Below are 18,565 nucleotides of genomic sequence, written 5' to 3' on the forward strand. Positions count from 1 at the left end.
TTTTGATTATTATGTACCATGATGATTACTGATCTTCTAGGAAGGTAGATATTCCAAGCTTACACTTTCTGGGACTCTGGCATACCACTGCCTCCCTTCCTTGGATGGAGCAAGAATTACCTGTTCACCATACTGCTGAGATTTGAAATGAACAGTTAGAATTGGTGGGGATTCTCTCATTCTATAATTTTACTCTCAGAGAGTCTCTGTTTTAATGAGGAGACAGCCAAGAGATAGGCCAGAAGGCTGTTGATCAAGACAGTGCTAGAGGCACACACAGCTCATCCTGGGCAGTCAAAAGGGCTCCAAAAGGTGACCCTTTAAGGATAAGCCTTAGAGGATGAGGAATTAGTAGGAAAAGAAGCCCAAAAAGGGCACACCCAAAGGTAGGGGCAAGAGAAAATGTGGGTCATACAAGGAACTGGAAATTGGTAGGTGGCAGGCTCAGGTTCAGTAAAACCTGGATTTAGCTGCTGGCAGCTGAGCCAGGAGGACTAAAGCAATGGCACAAAGGCTTGGACTTGCTCTCGGACTCATGGGCTGGGTTTGACTAGTTGGCTTCCAGTGCACATACCAGATGTGGGCTCTGGCTTGTGGCCCTGGGACTTGGTGTTTGGTACACCAGCTAAGCTGACCAGGGCCATTCATAGAGCAGAAAGGACTTTCCTATGGCTTGAGCATAGGTCATGAGTGGTGAGGGACAGCCAAACCAAGACATAAAAGGCCTTGCCAAACTGTGAATGTAGGATGTGTTTGTTTTTAGCTTGAGGAACTACAAAAACAATTGAAGTAGGAACATAGTGTGACTTTCATTTTTAAAAGCTTGCTGTAGATAGAAAGTACAAAATAGGTTGACGGAATCAAGGAAACCAGTTAGGAAGCTGTTGCATACCCTGGCAATAAACAATGGGAGCCCTCACTGAGGCAGGGATGAAGAGAGATGGGGATGTTTAAAGGGATAGTTAGGAAGTGGGATAGACAGGACATGGTGAGTAACCATGGCAGGTGAGGGAGAGAAAAGAGTTATGGAGGATTCCCTGATAGTGCACTTGAATAAGAGTAAACATCAATATTAGACTAAATGGCTGGGGATAGTGGCTCATGCCTATGATCCTAGCACTCTGGGAGGCAGAGGCAGGAGGATCACTTGAGCTCAGGAGCTCAAGACCAGCCTGATCAAGAGCAAGACCCCATCTCTACTAAAAATAGAAAAACTAGCTGAGCATTGTGAGAGGCGACTATAGTTCCAGCTATTCAGGAGGCTGAAGCAGGATTATCACTTGAGCCCAGGATTTTGAGGTTTTTGTGAGCTATGACACCATGGCATTGAACCCAGGGGTGACAGAATGAGACTCTGTCTCAAAAAAAAAAAAAAAAATTAAACTAAACTAAACTTAAATCAGAGAGGAGAAAATGATTCAGGCATTTTGTTTTTGTTTCTCTGTTTCCAGTGTACTGGAGGAGAATGCAAGACAACCAGAAGGTAAGGCTGACTCACATCCTCTGTTACTCTTCATTTATATACTCAGGTTGACTGTATCTTCAGACCAGCAGCTAAAACTAATACACTCTGAGGCAATTCCATCCAACCTGTTTGCCAAAGAAAACTTGGCCAGTTTCCCCTGAGGTTCATCATATTAACCTGTCTCAGTGTCCCACAAGCTTCCCGTATTAAGAAGGCCAGCAAGCAAAGAATTTTATCCTTAACTTTTAGCAAATTGTCTTTCCTAGGTTTCCCTTTACCCCATCCTACCTACCAGTGCTTCCCCATATGCCTTAGTAGTCACTGTTAACAGTTTTTTCTATAGCCTTCAACAACAGGTGAGTTTTTAGAGTATCTGGTGGCTCAGCCACTCATTTAAAAACACAGGCACCTGACTCGGGACCTGTAGCTCAGCAGCTAGGGTGCCAGCCACATACACTGGAGCTGGTGGGTTTGAATCCAGCCCAGGCCTGCCAAACAATGACAACTCCAACCAAAAAATAACCGGGTGTTGTGGCGGACACCTGTAGTCCCAGCTACTTGGGAGGCTGAGGCAAGAGAAACACTGAAGCCCAAGAGCTTGAGGTTGCTGTGAGCTGTGTCGCCACAGCACTCTACCAAGGGTGACCCAGTGAGACTCTGTCTCAAAAAAAAAAAAAAAATATATGCACCATTCAGGGTCTCTTGTGTGAAGCCACAGGGCTGGATGACAAGTGCTATAATACTTGTCTGATGTCTATGCCTGGGGAAGAAGGGTTGAGGGGCTTAGTGGGGTCTTCTAAAGGAAACAAAAGGAACTAAGGAGAGAGAAAGGGGCCCTAAGATAGCAGACAAGTATCTGCCTGCACCTGATACCAGCTCACTGAACTGGGCAGCCTGAACTGCCAGCCTCTGGCTGACACATAAATGGCAATTCTCTTCTCAGCACCAGACAGCTCCCAGAATGAGAGCCCTCCATACTCACTTGTGGTGAGAGTCCCCAAAGCAGATGAAGTGGAATGGATTTTGGATCTGAATGAGGAGGAAAATGAATTGGTGCGGAATGAATTTTACTATGAGCAGGTAATAGCAATAGAATGCAATGCCCATTTGAGTTTCTTATGACGCATAGTAAGATGGCAGGAAATCCAGAGGTAGGTGAACACAGCCTGGCCTTCGGTTGTTTACGGTGTGGTGATGTGGGAGCTAAGACAAGGAAATCCATTAAGGCAGAAAATAAGGAGCATCTTGGGCAGTGGACAAGGGGAGACCAGGAAAGGCTCCTCTTGGTAGCATTTAAGATGAGCCTTGGAAGAGTGGGAGGATCGTGACAAGCAGAATCTAGGCATTTCCAGGGTCTGTGAAGGGAGTGAGGATACAGGAAAGACAAAGAGTACAAAACTAAAACGTCTGAGCAAAAGACAGTGTCAAAACTGCAGGGCTTGATTGGAGAATGGGAAGTTGTGTTATTTGGAAGGAACACGGGTCAATAGAGTTGATAGAGAAGTAGCAAAAGTGGGACTGAGCTCTGCAGTGAGGAATATCTATGGCAGTGGTTCTCAACCTTCCTAATGCCGCGATGTATTTTCATTGTTACAAAGGGGTCATGACCCACAGGTTGAGAACCGCTGGTCTATGTGGTAGGTGTTGGGGACCTGGGAAAGTTTTCTGAGTATACTTTAGGAATATTAATTTAGCAGCAGTATGTCATGACTTGAAGCAGAAGTTCCTCCAGGTGATCAGATGAGCAAGGAGCCCATGATAGTCCAAGCCAGGAATAAGGAGGACTTGTGCTAGTGGGACAGCAGACTGGAAAGAACAGGGGACTATGGATGTTTCCAGAAGTAGGTCCCATGTGGACAGAGGGCCTTCCTCCACTAAGATGACAGAACCTAGCAACTAGGACCTGGCCATACTACTTAGAACATCTGAAATTTGTTTAGTTCCGCTTCTGTTTTGCTGTGGAATTTGGCACCTTCTGAAAGGGGAAGAGTCCCCTCTACCATCCAGCTGCATATAACAGTGCTGTGGTCCCTGGTCTCAGAGTGTGTCTCGCCCTTCTTCTGCCTGGCCAGGCCCCCAGCGCCTCCTTGTGCATTGCCATCCTGAATCTGCACCAGAACCCCACTGCCTGTGGTCACCAGCTGATTGAGCACTGCTGCAGGCTGTCCAAGGGCCTTGCCAACCCAGAGGTGGATGCGGGATTGCTCACAGACATCATGAAGCAGTTGCTATTCAGTGCCAAGATGATGTTCGTCAAGGCTGGCCAGAGCCAGGACTTGGCTCTTTGTGACAGGTATATGGAAATGAGTCCCTCTTCTTTTCTGTGGTGGCAATTTCTGTTCAGCTTCTTTTTCTGATCCCAGATTGAGTTCTTATCTCACCATCCTCTCTGACAAGACATGCTGAAGTACTTTGCATCTCCTTTTGATGTTGATGGAGTACTATTGCCAGATCCCAAGGATTCTTTCCTCCCCGACCTGGATAGCCTGTGTCTTTTTTCTCAGAGAGGATCCTCAAAGCAGAGTTTTCTGTAGCTATTGTCAGTCAGAAAGAAAACTTTGTATGATTAATTTGTTATTAAAATCCATTTTAAGAAAGCACCTTTAGTCTTTGTAGAACGTTCTGGCTTTAAAAAAGAAATGTGTAAGCTGGGTACAGTGGCTCATGCCTATAATCCTAGTACTCTGGGAGGCCAAGACAGGAGAATCACTTGACCTTAGGAGTCAAGACCAGCCTAAGCAAAAGCAAGACCCTGTCTCTACTACAAAATAAAAAAACTAGCCAGCCACTGTGGCAGGAGCCTGTAGTCCCAGCTACTTGGGGGGTTGAGGCAGAAGGATCAATTGAGCAATCCCAACCCATTGTTTGAGGTTGCTATAAGATAGGCTGAGGCCATGGCACTCCAGCCTGGACAGCAGTGTGAGACTCTGTCTCAAAAAAAGAAAAGAAAAACTAAGTGTGTCCTCCCTTATTAACCAGAAATTAGCCTCAAACAAAACTCTACCCAAATCTTGCCCAAATTCAGACTGTGACTTCAGTGAATAGAGCTATAAGAGCAATCTGGAGATTGTTCTATTCCTGTGTCAAAGGTAGGAATCTGGGTCATAAAGTAGAAATGTCTATGGAAAAGGTATGAGTAGACCTCCTTCATGTTCCTGCACAACCTGCTTCCACTCCTTTTTTTAACTTGGCAGTCAAAACTCCTAATTCCCTGTTTATCCACCCAGATGCATGAATCATGAATATTCCCAGCACTCAGTCCTAACCAGATTTGGAAGCAGAGAACATAATTTTCTTTGGAGTGTAAACGCCTCCCTCAGACACTTGCTCAGAGTATTTACCTACAGATAGAGCAGCTAACATGGAGCACAGTGAATCCCCGCTTCACTACTTCCTAGTAGTACATGCAACAAATCTGCTAACTCTTCTTGGCCTCAGTTTTCTCCTGTATGAAATGGGCATGATAATACTTACCTCATGGGTCTGTTGTGTGGGTAAAGGAGATGACCTGTGTAAAGGGTGAAGAATTGAGTCTGGTATCTACTGTGTCCTCCAAACATGTTAGTGACTTTTATTATTTTTCTGAACAAAAACTAGAAGGTTGCAAAGAGCAGAAGGAGGTGCAAAGGAAAGCAGAAGGAAGTGAAAAGGAGCTAATTTTATTCTTTTGTATGAAGAGGCAAATAGCTTTTACATTGTTTTTCAAGCAGATAAATGAAGAAATTGATGCATGTTAAGTGAAGTTTTGTAAATAACCGTGAAAACAACCCAAAATCTACTGAATTTCTAGAAAAGGATGAGAAGAGAAAAAAAGGTAGAAAAAACATGAAAAAACAACTGAAGGCAAAAATTTTAAAAATGTACAAATATATCTCAAATATCAGAAATGTAAATGAGAAAAGAAGAAGATACTCAGATTGAGGAGGAAACAAATTTAACATCAAGTCCTATTTCAAGTCCCTTGAAGATGTAAAATATATATAATATGTATAATGTAACTTCTCATAGATAGAGGGAATATCTACTTTAGCCTAAGAATTAAGAAAGTCCTCACTTCAGTAGGGTTCTCACCCACTCCAAGGTACCCTGGGCTGCTTTGACAGTTTACAGCAGTGGTTTCAAATTACACATTCTTTCTCCCCCACCCTGCATTCAGATACACCCATTATGGGGAATTATCCCCTTTGCTGATAGAAATGTGTTGGCGTGAGCCAACACACCTGGTCTTTTATAAGATTTTTACAAGCATCCAGTAGCAGGAGTAAGAAGATAATCCTAGTGGATTGTAATGAGGGCCCATCCTTAGCCCAGGAAGATGTCAAGTCTAGAATCTGAGGGAGGGGGCAAAAGGCCCTGCCCAGCAGCACTTCCAGGAATGGTGGTGATGTGCTCTTGGCACTAACTAGCAGTGCTTGCCATGGAGACTCAATCTATGCTCCCTTCATAAAGGAGAGTTCAAAAGGGTCAAAAACCAAATGGGTAACTTGCAAGCCTCCGACATTCAACATGAAAGCCTTACCTCAAATAGAAGCCCTGAGCATCCCTACTCTACACATTAATGTTAACATTTAATGACTCACGCACTATCCTAAGCCATTTTACTTAGGTTATTTCATTTGATCCTGAAAACTTCATTATTACAGTCACACATCACTACTGACAGGGATACATTCTAAGAAACACATCGTGAGGTGATTTGTTGTGTGAACGTTGGAGAGTGTACTCACACAGACCCAGGTGGTTCAGCCTCCAGGCTACAAACCTGTAAAGCACATTACGGTACTGAGTCCTATAGGCAGCTGTGAGACGATGCCAAGCATTTTTGTATATAAACATACCTTAAACATAGAAAAGGTACAGTCAAGTTATGGTATTATAATCTTCGGGGACCACTGTGGTATGTGTTGTCCGTTGTTAACAGAAATGCCGTAAGATGGTACATGACTGTGTATCCACTTCACAGATGAGTGAATTAAAGCAGAGAAATGTTAATTAACTTGCCCCAGGTCATAGAGCTCCTAAATGATGGAGCTAAGATTCAAAGAGTCAGACTCAAAAGCCTCACTCTCAGTGTCTGTGCTATACACCCCTCAACTCTCGGTATCACATTTCACATTGAAAATGGAATAGAAAACCTTTGAACAACAACTTTTCTTCCTAAGACTCTGGGGTGCCTCACGGTCTTGCCTTTTCCTCCTGTAGCTACATCAGCAAGGTTGATGTCCTGAATATTTTAGTTGCTGCTGCCTACCGCCACGTGCCATCTCTGGATCAGATCTTGCAGCCAGCTGCAGTAACCCGGCTCAGGAACCAGCTTTTGGAAGCTGAGTACTACCAACTGGGCGTTGAGGTGAGGCAGAGACAAAGCTGACTTCCACCCAACTATAAGGAGTTGCCTTTGCTTCATCCTGCAAACAGGTGTTGCCAACTCTTGGTTGTCCTGACCATGGGAAGAATATAGAGCATTACCATATCCCAGAGTGCAGGGGATATGAGGTGCTTGGCAGCATGGGGTCTTTGGGACATTAAAGTCTGGATGTAGCCATCTCTCACTAAAATGAGCAATTTTTCTTCCAGGTCTCCACAAAGACTGGGCTTGATACCACCGGGGCATGGCATGCCTGGGGCATGGCCTGCCTCAGAGCTGGGAACCTCACTGAGGCACGGGAGAAGTTCAGTCGCTGTCTGAAGCCCCCGCTTGACCTCAACCAGCTGAGTCATGGCTCAAGGCTGGTACAGGATGTGGTTGAGTACCTGGAGTCCACAGTGAGGCCCCTCGTATCCTTGGTAAGAGCAAAGCAGGCAGAAAGCCCAGCTCAGGGAGGGAGGCCTAGGAACAGTAGCAACCTGAGAAAAAAATCAGCTTAAATTCAGCTGATGGTGTCAGTCCTGGCTCAGAGTATTCTAGGTTTATATTCCGATTTTTCCATTATATGTAGTTTAAAAAGTATCCATACATGGTTACATAAGTAATAAATTTTTTTTAAAAAAAAGGAAACGAAAACTATTTTTAAAAAGGTAAAAAGCACATATAATCCCATACCCATGCAAATATTAGTATTAAAATTTTGGCAAATTTTCTGTCATGTTTTTGAATGAAATTGGGGGTATGCTGTATATAAATACACTGTATAGACTTTTGAGTATCGCCTGCTTTCCGCTTGCTTTTCTACTTGTATAGTAAACAATTTTCTTTGTTCATATTCTTTGAAAACCACATTTTTAGTGTCTGCTGAGAACTCACTGAGTTCTATTTTTCCCTCTCACTTTCTCCTTTCCCGTCAGCAAGATGATGATTACGTTGCCACTTTGCGGGAACTGGAAGCTACCCTCCGGACCCAGAGTCTCTCCCTGGAGGTGATTCCTGAAGGGAAGGTCATGAACAACACCTACTACCAAGAATGCCTCTTCTACCTGCACAGCTACAGCACCAACCTGGCCGTCATCAGCTTCTACGTGCGGCACAGCTGTCTGCGGGAAGCCCTGCTGCACCTGCTCCACAAGGTGGGGTGCGCCGCACAGCCACAATGGGCACTGCCTGCCCTGCTCGCCCCGCTGGGCCCACACGCCTTCAAGAGCACTGATAACCCCTTCCTCACGGTTAACGCACTAGTTAGGCTGTGAGAACATCTCTGACAGAATCAGGTCAAAATGGAAAGCTCTGTCTACACACCCATTGCTATGTGAGTATACAACAAGCCTAAGCCTGGATCCCAAATCACTGTCCAGACTGGCAGTGGCAAATTCCATCCCTTGTCCAAAAACATGTAGCAGAATTGGATAGTAGTTAAGGGCATGGTGTCTCAAATGAGATGCTTAGTGTGAGTCTGGTGTGACCTTGGGCATATTGCTTAGCTCTCTCTGCTTCCACATACCTGCCCACCTGGACTGGCATGCCTCTGACCCAGCTGCCGGTGCAGAGTTGTTATCACAGGGCCAGGAAGCACCCATGGTACCAATCTTCCATTTAGGCCCCAAGTGCATGTTGAAGAGAGAACTTTTTTCCTCCCACATCCTCTGCTCCCTTCCACAAAGGTATTGTAAAGAGCATTATTTCTTTGGGCTACTGATAAGCAATTGGCATTCCTTTTCACCATGGCCCTTTGACATTTCTTATTGTTTTCATTTTTTTAAATTCTATTTATTTATTTAAGAGGTAGGGCCCAGGCTGACCTTGAATTCCTGGACTCAAGCAATCCTCCTGCCTCAGCCTGTCTAGTAGGTGGGACTACAGGGATGTGCCACTGCTCCCAGTTGCATTCCTTTTTCTTCTCTGAATGTTCCATAATAACTTGCTGAGAAATTGGCTGACACTTACTGAATTTCATAGAAAATTAAAGGCGCTCAAGGCAAACTTTACTTTCATTCTATCACCCTTAATCAAAATAGTAGACCTATTTACTGATAGACCTATTTTCTAGAATTTCTTCAAGTGGAGTCAGCATTTCACAGGATTGTGGCAATGTTATCCCTACAGGATGCTGAAGGAGGTGTTCTCACCACTGCTTAGCTATTGACTGTGTTAGCTACTAATTGGGTCTCAAGAATAATGCGGTAGTCATGTTCCTTTTTTCTCTGTTTGCAGATGAGTTTAGTGGTAAAGATGTTTCTCCAAGCGCAAATTGAGACTGGAAATCACCCAGTTCTATTCCCTCTGACAACTGTAATCCAGAGAGTTAAGCTGCTTACTTGATTTGCTTGGTATAAGCTGATGACAGCATTGTCCTTGCGTTATATTTGTCAGAACCAGGAAAGAACCCTTCTTTTTATCTCCTGTAATCAGTTCCCCTTGAACTGAAATATCTTGCCTTTATGCTCAAGCATGTAGGAACCACAGAAAAAAAAATGGTGAAAGTTACACTCAAAGGCCTAGAACAGGCGTCCTCAAACTTTTTAAACAGGGGGCCAATTCACTGTCCCTCAGACCGTTGGAGCACCAGACTATAGTTTAAAAAAAAAAAAAAACTATGAACAAATTCCTATGCACACTGCACGTATCTTATTTTGAAGTAAAAAAACAAAACGGGAACAAATACAATCACACCGCCTCATGTAGCCCGCGGGCCGCAGTTTGAGGTACGGGCCTAGAACATGAAAGGTGTTCTGTTCCTGACCCTTTTCCTTTGCCCCTTTGCCCACGCTGCCCAGGCCAAGCTTTCTACAACATAAATACACTCAGTTTATTCCCCACTCTAAAAGGCTGTCAGTGGATCCCCACACCACGGGATGAAGTCCACATCCTTAGCATGCTACAAAACCCGCCAGGATCAGGCCCCTTATTTCTCCAATTTATTTTTTATCTATACCTTACATACTAGACTCATAGAATTAAATTTTCCTGATTGTAGTGTGCACTGTCATATATATCCATGAGTCTTTATATGCTGTTCCCTCTACCAAGAATGCCCTATCCCTCCTTGTTTCCTTGGAAAAACCCTGTTTATTCTTCCAGTATCCTTTCAGCCCCTCTCATTGAACATTAACCTCCTCTTTCTTTGCACCTTCATCGTGTTTGTTACTGCATTTATCCCAGTGGATTATAACTGAGCACTCACACCTGGACCAAGAAGACCTACATTTTATTCATCTGTATAATCAAGCACCTGGCCTAGTACTGATTATAGATCAATGATTGGATAGAATGAAATGGAAGTTCTTAAGGTGCTGTCCTTCTAAGAAATGCCATCTTTCCTATAATGCTAATGGCTCCTAAAGTCTGGCCTGCAACTTGTAGATTATTAGGTCTGATTTTCCCAATTAGGATTAGCTTGAATCAGGAAACCAGCTCTAGAACCTTTACTCACCATGGGTGTTCTCGAAGCCCAGATCCTCTGTGCTTCTAAACAGCTCATGCCAAGTGCCACTTTGCCAGCATGTTGTTCCACCACGACTTTCTAGCCATCCTTTGCTCTCCAGTAGTTATGCCTAACCTAGCATCTAAATGCCAAAATGACTTCTCCTTCTGGGAGGCTGAGGTGGGTAGATTGCTTGAGTTCACAAGTTCGAGAGCAGCCTGAGCAAGAATGAGACCCCCCGCCCCCCCAATCTCTAAATGTAGCCAGGTGTTGTGGCAGGTGCCTGTAGTCCCAGCTACTTGGGAGGCTGAGGCAAGAGAATCACTTGAGCCTAAGAGTTTGAGGTTGCTGTAAGCTATAAAGCCACAGCACTCTACCTAGGGTGACAGAGTGAGATTCTCTCTCAAAAAAAAAAAAAAAAATGACTTCTTGCTTTTCTTTTGCTATGGAACAGGGGTTTATGAACTACAGGTGAGCAGGGAGGTTAATATGTATGTACCCTTTCCTGAGGAGTCAATCCATAATTTACTGTTTACTCATTCATCTAATAGCCAAGGAGTATTCCAGGCATTAGGGATACAGCAGTGAAAAAGGGAAAAAAAAAAAAAAAACAGACAAAGCTGACCTTATAAAATGTACATGATAGTAGGGAGAGAGACAATGAACTTAGAAAATGTACAGTGGGCCGGGGGTGCTCATGCCTATAATCCTAGCACTCTGGAAGGCTGAGGCGGGTGGATTGCTTGAGCTCACCAGTTCAAGACCAACCTGAACAAAAGCAAGACCCTATCTCTACTAAAAATAGAAAAACTGAGGCAAGAGGATCGCTTGAGCCCGAGTTGGAAGTTCCTGTGAGCTATGACACCATGTCACTCTACCCAGAGCAATAGCTTGAGACTCTGTCTTAAAAAAAAAAAAGAAAGAAAGAAAGAAAATGTATAGTGTAGGTGATGAATAAGAAGAAAAATAAAGCAGGAGAAGAGGGAGGATGGCTTGTGCAATCTTAGACTGGGTGCCCAAGAAAGGTGCTAGCTGAGTCGGGAAGTACAGAACATGAGGAGTGAGCCATGCAGATCTGTGAGGAAAGTGCAGTGCAGGCCGAGGGACAAGAAGGGACAGAGACCTGGCAGCTCTGCAGCAGGTAAGGTCAGAAACAGGCCCAATCAGGTAGACATTGTGAGGAATGAGAAAGGAAACACCCGGAAGATTGTAGGCAGAGGAGTGACATGTTCCAGCTAATGTTTAACAGAATCAATCAGTTTGATTTGTTGGCATCAGACAGAAGAGAAGCAGGAGTGAGCAGTAGTTGACTGAGCAGTGGGAGGTTTGGGAGAAAAGGCTACTATAGTAATCCAGGCAGATGGTGATGGCGGCTTGGGCCAGCATGGGCCAAGGGAGGTGGTGAGAAGTGGTCAGATCCTATGTCTATTGTGATGGCAGGGCCAATAGGATTTGCTGGTGAATTTGATGTAGGAATGTGAGGGAAAGAACAAGTCTAAGGTTTGAGGCCTGAACAACTAAAAGAATGCAGTTACCATCCGAGAAAGGGAAGACAGCAGATTTCAAAGAACAATCAAGCATGCAGTTTTAGAGGTGTTAAGTATATTAGATACCCAAAAATACATGATAAATCAGCAACTGGATATAAGTTGGAAATGCAGTTCCAGAATTCAGAGAGAATTAAAAGTCTGGACATATGGATTTAGGCATCATCAACAAATAGATAGTATTTTAAGCCATGAGACTGGATAAAATCACCAAGAGAGTGAGTATAAATAGAAAAGAGAACAGGTTCCTCTTAAGCCCTGGGGAGATTAAGAAGAATCAGCAAAGGAAATTGAGAAGGAACAGGTAGAGATGTAGAAAAAATACCTAATGTCTGGGAGGTCAAATAAGGAAAGTTTTTCTCAATTAAAAATAAAAATTTAAATTAAAAATCATAAAGTGGTCTTTCAAGGAGAAAGAAGCCATCGTCTATATCAAAAGGTGCTGAAGCCAGGCACAGTTCCGTCTCCACTAAAAAAAAAGAAAAACTAGCCAGGCATTGTGTTGGGTGCCTGTAGTCCCAGCTACTCAGAAGGCTGAGGCAGGAGAGTCTCTTGAACTCAGGAGCCTGAGTTTGCTGTAAGAAAGGCTGATGCCACAGCACTCCAGCCTGGGAAACAGTGAGACTTTATCTCAAAAAAAAAAAAGCTGCTGATGAGGACCAAGAATTAACTGTTAGATTTAAGAGTTTAAGAGTTGAGTGGTCATTGGTGACTTAACGGGTAGTTTCAGTGGTATTGTAAGTTCAGAACTGAGAGTGTATTCAAAAGAAAAAATATCACAGGAGGGACATAGGAGACAGTGAGTATAGATGACACTGTCAAGGACCTTTTCTGTAAAAGGAAGGAAGGAGGTGAAGCGCTCACCAGAGTGAGATTCCCAAAGGCGTCTGTGACACGCAGGGTTCAGAAGCACTGCTGTGGGAGGGTGCAGAAGGCCTGTGAGTGGAAAGAGATTCATTGGGTCCTAGACAGAGCCAGAACCCAGGCTCATGACATCTGACTTCTCACCCCACCCTGCTCTAGGAGAGTCCTCCAGAAATCTTCATAGAAGGCATTTTCCAGCCAAGCTATAAAAGTGGGAAGCTACACGATTTGGAAAACTTGCTGGAATCTATTGATTCAACCCTGGAGAGCTGGGGAAAGTACTTGATTGCTGCCTGCCAACATTTACAGAAGAAGAACTACTACCATATTCTGTACGAGCTTCAGCAGTTTATGAAGGTAATAGCAGCCCCTTCCTACCTTGTACCTCAGTCGCTGATGCCTTGCTCTGCAAGGGAAACTGTGCAAGATGGGAACATGACTGTCCTTTGGTCCCTGGCCTTGCTGTTTGACCCTAGACCAAATCCATGTTGCTGTCTAGTGCTGTTAAATAATATTAGAATTTCCAACCTAAATTGAGAGGCAAACTTTAATCTCATCAGTAATGGTATTCTTCAGAATGCAGTGAATGTTAGGTACAAAAAGAAATGTGTGGTAGTTTCAAGATAAGAATGAGGCATGAATGTGGGCTTTGTAAAGAATGATAGCAAAGCAAGTGTTTTTAGAGAAAATGTATGAGGGGAGAAGGAATACATTCCTCCCAATCTGTCTGAGGATTGCCAACACTAAATTATAGAGAAATTAAATTATTTGATGCCAGAGTAAGAGTGAAGCCAATTTGAAGGGAGGGTCAAAAGTGGTTTTTTAAGATCTCTTCTATGGTGGAATGATGCCCTACCCAAGAACTCTACCAGTCCGTGCACTTTAGGACGACCTCTTGGGTCTTGGAATGATGGACACAAAATAGGAGTTCAGCTGGTGGTGGGTGTGGCGCTGGCAGCCAGGCTGTGCAGGTGGAAATCAGATTAGCACCATCATCCCATCCAACATCCCCCATCTCCTTTGACCTGAGTGTTCATTTTCCTCTTCCAGGACCAAGTCCGGGCTGCCATGACATGCATTCGGTTCTTCAGTCACAAAGCAAAATCATATACAGAACTAGGAGAGAAGCTCTCGTGGCTGCTTAAAGCCAAGGACCACCTGAAGATCTACCTCCAAGAAACATCCCGCAGCTCTGGAAGGAAGAAAACCACCTTCTTCCAAAAGAAGATGACAGCAGCTGATGTGTCAAGGTAGCTCAAGGCTCAGGGGACCCTTGGGACAGGGCAGGAAGGCTGGAACTGAGTGTTTCTCGCTGATAAAGCTGTTCCTGCTGAATTCCTAAACCTTGAGAAAAAAATCTAAAAGGAATCATCCCTGAAAAGCCTACAGAGGAGCTTACTGGGGAAAGTGGGAATGGAGGGAGGATTAAGATCACAGGCTACCATCAGACTAAACTCCAAACTCCTTACAACAGGCAAAAAAGGCCCTCCAGGTTGTGGCTTCTTCCAGTGTGGCATTTTACCTCCTGCTGCTCTCTTCTTCCTAGCTAAGTGCCAGTCACTGGCCTCCCGAGAGTCCCTCAGCACACCAAGTACTTGCTTCCCCTCAGCTTTTATGCTTACCAATCCCTCTGCGCAGGCCACACATCTAACACAGATGTTCCATCACTACCATGTATTGCCTCCATAAACTTAATCACTCCATGTTTTATTTATCTGTGTGCTATACATTTCTCCTCTAGCCCATAAACTCAGTAAGGGCAGAGCTCGTATCTCTCCTGGCCTCTGTTGATGTACCTGGCACATAGGTGCTCAGTAAACACTAACTGGTTCAGTGACTGAACCTTATCCAGTTCCACAGTGCACCGTAACTATTCAGTCTGTGCATGGCACTAGCCCACTCATTTTGGGCTTTGCATAACTTCTTGGAGGGTATTTGGAGTCTCTTTTTCCTCTGCATCATTTCTTTTGCCTTTTCCACCGTCATCTTATTCAGACTTCCCAGTCACCCAGCCCTAGACACCTCACTCCTAAGGCCCCTTATGAGGCTGGATTTGTCAGTGTCCTGTCACCATAGGCACATGAACACACTTCAGCTGCAGATGGAAGTGACCAGATTCTTACATCGGTGTGAAAGTGCTGGCACCTCTCAGATCACCACTTTGCCTCTGCCAACCCTGTTTGGAAATAACCACATGAAAATGGATGTTGCCTGCAAGGTACGTGCAGTGTTTCAGACCCCGGGCAAATTATTCTCATCTTTCAGAACACTTGTCACAGTTGTAATTGTCTAGTTATTATTTCAGGTATTTGACAGCTGCCTCTCGCTAGAATGTGAGCCATAGAAGGCTGGGGACCAAGTCCATTTTGATCACTCTTACATCCCTAGTGCCTGGCACTTAGTAGGGTCTCAACAAATATTTGTTGAATAATTGAATAAATTGGGGCCCTCATTCTTGATTGAAGGGCTACTCTAGTAATTATTGTTTCTTTAATCATGTTTCCCTCTCCTTTTCAGGTCATGCTAGGAGGGAAAAATGTAGAAGATGGTTTTGGAATCGCATTCCGGGTTCTGCAGGTATGATTTGCAGAACTATTAATCTCCAGATTATACCAAGGGCAATCAGCACCTGACCACAGTTACATAAGAAATTATTCTTTAGAAAATTTCTATCTCAAGTAAAGTAGATTTATATGTACCAGGGCTGAAATCAAGGAGGTGACTATTATAAAACTGGGTCAAATTCAAGATTCTTGGCCACTTTGCCAAAAGCTGAGTAACCAATGACTAAATCATCAAAAGCCTTTCCGATAAATACCTGAAGCTAGGTCCAGCACAGTTCCCCACAGCTGTCCACTGCTTGTCCTCATAAGGGGATATGGCCATACCCTCCGCTCCCCCCGCATCCTCTGTGGGCACAGGAGCTGGCTCTAGAGGTACCTTTTCTGTTGTTTGTGATGAAAGGACACAGATGAAGCTGTGGCACTAGAGTAGGGTTGGGGGAGGGGGCTGAAACCATGAGGGATCTCTCCAGGTCCCCCACCACCACCACCACCACAGTTTCATGCAGATGGCCCAGCAGCCAACTGAGGACCACCACTGTTCAGGGCAGAAAGGATACTCCGTACATTGTACGTGTCTTAAGGATTGATGGCTCCATAAGAGATCAGTCAGGTGTCTTTCTTCCCATCAATTCTGAGTGTTGAACAAAGCTCTTCACACACAGATACCCCTGGTGGGCAGGCAGAGGGGCAGCTCCACCCAGGCCCATGGCATAAGGGTTATCCTAGACCTGGTTTAAGATGTTTATCTAGCAAATCAATCTTTTGGTGAATTGGTCTGTTTCTGAATACTTAGGCATCTCTTCACGAGCACCAGGTGTCCAGGGCAGAAAATACCAGCCTCCCACACCTGTTCCCCAAGAGAAATGTGACTCATTAGAAAAAAAATCAACCAGTCTTAAGAATTCGAGAAGAATTTTTCAGAAAGTACCATAGCAGCAAGGCAGATGCATTCCATTTTTAGATATTAAGACGATTTTTTCTTTTTTTCTCTCTTTTTTTATTAAGAGGATTTTTATGGATGCTTCCTAAATGTCTGTCCTAACCCCAAAAAGTAACTTTTGCTTGTTTTGTGTTTGTTATGTTCATGTTTTCTATTGTGACTACAATCCATATGGCTTATCTGTACTAAGCATAGTGGGAGCTTTTCAAATGTCACCTCCTTTCCACCATTGCTGTCCCCTAAGCCCGTCATCCCATACCCCATGCTAGGACTTCCAGCTAGATACTGCCACAACCTACTGCAGAGCTGCCCGGCAGTTGGTGGAGAAGGAGAAATACAGTGAGATCCGACAGCTGCTCAAATGTGTCAGTGAGTCAGGCATGGCGGCCAAAAGTGACGGGGACGCCATTCTCCTCGACTGCCTGGAAACGTTCAGGAGAATCCCAGCCCAGGTACGCTCCCTTCCATACCTCTTCACTCCTCCATCTATTTCAGGTCATCACATCCCCCTCTTTATTTTTCTGTTGCCCACAATGTGCTTGGACCTCTACAAGATGCCTTTATCTTTCTGACCCCTCTGCAATAATGGCCTCACTCTAATCAACCTTCCCTGTGAAGAAAATTGATAGTGATGACCTCTGCCCCCAGAAGGTGTCCCTCAGCCTAATTGTCTAATATTGTGTGCACCTGAAAGTGTCTGCGGACCAACAGAGTTGAGCTTCTCCCTGCGATTCTAGAGGAGGCCAGGATGGGCCAGCAAGTGGCCTTTGAAGCATATTGCCTCTGTGGGTTCCTTGTGAGTGTACAGAACCCACCCAATTGTGAAGGCTAAGAACAGGCAGGCCTCTTAGGAGCTATTCCTTCTCCCTAAATTCCCAAGCATAGTGTTATGGTGAGATTTCCCTTCTTGCTCTTATAGCAGGAGTTGAATTTTAAAAGAAGAGTCAGTTGGGCATGGTGGTGCATGCCTATAGTCTCAGATACTCAAGAGGCTGCGGCAGGAGGATCACTTGAGCCCAGGAGTTCTGGGCTATAGTGGGCTATGCCAATTGAGTGTCTACACTCGGTTCAGCATTGATACGGTGACCTCCTAGGAGCAGGGCAGTACCAGACTGCCTAACGAGGAGTAAGCCAGTCCAGGCCAGAAGTGCGGCAGGTCAAAATTCCTATGCTGATCAGTAGTGGGATTGTACCTGTGAATAGCCACTGCACTCCAGCCTGGGCAATATAGCAAGACCCCATCTCTTAAAAAAAAGAAAAAGTCAGGTAGTTATCCCCATCCTGGGCTAAGACTGGGTTGGGCCACAGCTCCCGGGCTGCAACACTCTTCTCTCTCTCTCACAACTGCTGTGTTTCTGTTCTGCTCAGGAACTGGAGGGCCTGATCCAGGCAATACACAATGATGACAATAAGGTGAGCAGAATTGTCTCCAAACCCTGGGAGTGCCAGTGAACACTACCTCACACTTGGCTTGTCACCTTTATCCCTCATCTCCCCGAACAGTTCCATACATCCTTGTATCTCAGCTTCTTTGCTGGGACTTGGTGGGGAACAGCTGATCATCACCTCCCCAATTCTTTGTCTTTCCCAAGACACATGTGTCCTATGCTGCTCTTGAATCTCCATGGTATACTTCTCTCACTGAGCCCTAGGAAATCCCTTGCTTCCATCCTTAGGTTGACTGGATGAGGTTCCTAAAGTAAGCAAGTATTTTTCTTTTATCCTGAAGGGAAAAGGGTACAGTGAGGAAAGCCCCACCCAACATGCTGACCAACAATGTCCACTAGTGCTTCATTCTTCCTGTTTTTGAAAAGCTCATCTCTCATTTAGAAATTGATGCCAGCCAGAATAAAAGTATTTTCAGTTGTCCCCATTTGTAGCTCACTACAGATCAATCTCCCACTGTATGCAGAAAGGCCACCAGGCCAGGAGAGGCACACAAAACCCAAGCCAGTCTGAACTGTCCTGCCCATAAGGAGAGGAATGATCTGGCAACTGAGTCCTTTGTGATGAAAATAATGTCAGGCAAACAGCTTCTTACATATTTCCCAGAGCAATATTGCTAATCCATGGGCTGAATTTACTGGGCATTTTTAAGTCATGGGGATAAGGAGAAAACATTCAAAACATTTCTTCATTTATTTTTGCAACATTCTGGTGAGATCTTTGGAAATGATGAAATCCTAACATTCTGCAATGTGGAGAATTACTCTCCTAGAATCAGAATGAGAACACAATAGCTAGGACAGACATCCAGGCTTCCTGATTCCCAGACTATGGTTCTTTTTGCCTTCACTGAGCCTCTCACTGAGCAGGTGAGAGGCTCTATCCCTGGAAAAGACATGCACTAAAATCTAGACAGGCCTTATTACTTTTCCTCAAAGCAGTGG

The 18,565-nt window shown here is 44.6% G+C and overlaps 1 protein-coding gene across 2 annotated transcripts in view; it reads left to right on the forward strand.

The window, feature by feature from the left end:
• Nucleotides 1–18,565, forward strand: part of ZFYVE26 (zinc finger FYVE-type containing 26) — a 70,389-nt gene that overhangs the window by 50,208 nt on the left and 1,616 nt on the right. The window contains exons 30-41 of one of the 2 annotated variants that reach the window (XM_053602389.1): nt 1,452–1,483; nt 2,409–2,545; nt 3,538–3,758; nt 6,668–6,815; nt 7,043–7,252; nt 7,751–7,969; nt 12,831–13,028; nt 13,722–13,921; nt 14,748–14,889; nt 15,189–15,248; nt 16,445–16,627; nt 17,544–17,588. In XM_053602389.1, coding sequence (XP_053458364.1) covers nt 1,452–1,483; nt 2,409–2,545; nt 3,538–3,758; nt 6,668–6,815; nt 7,043–7,252; nt 7,751–7,969; nt 12,831–13,028; nt 13,722–13,921; nt 14,748–14,889; nt 15,189–15,248; nt 16,445–16,627; nt 17,544–17,588 — 1,795 coding nt within the window. Of the gene's footprint in view, nt 1–1,451; nt 1,484–2,408; nt 2,546–3,537; nt 3,759–6,667; nt 6,816–7,042; nt 7,253–7,750; nt 7,970–12,830; nt 13,029–13,721; nt 13,922–14,747; nt 14,890–15,188; nt 15,249–16,444; nt 16,628–17,543; nt 17,589–18,565 lie in introns of those variants that run through there. The other variant, XM_053602390.1, reaches the window with a different exon arrangement.

The sequence above is a fragment of the Nycticebus coucang genome, chromosome 9 (genome assembly GCF_027406575.1).
Source record: "Nycticebus coucang isolate mNycCou1 chromosome 9, mNycCou1.pri, whole genome shotgun sequence".
Lineage (NCBI taxonomy): Eukaryota > Metazoa > Chordata > Mammalia > Primates > Lorisidae > Nycticebus > Nycticebus coucang.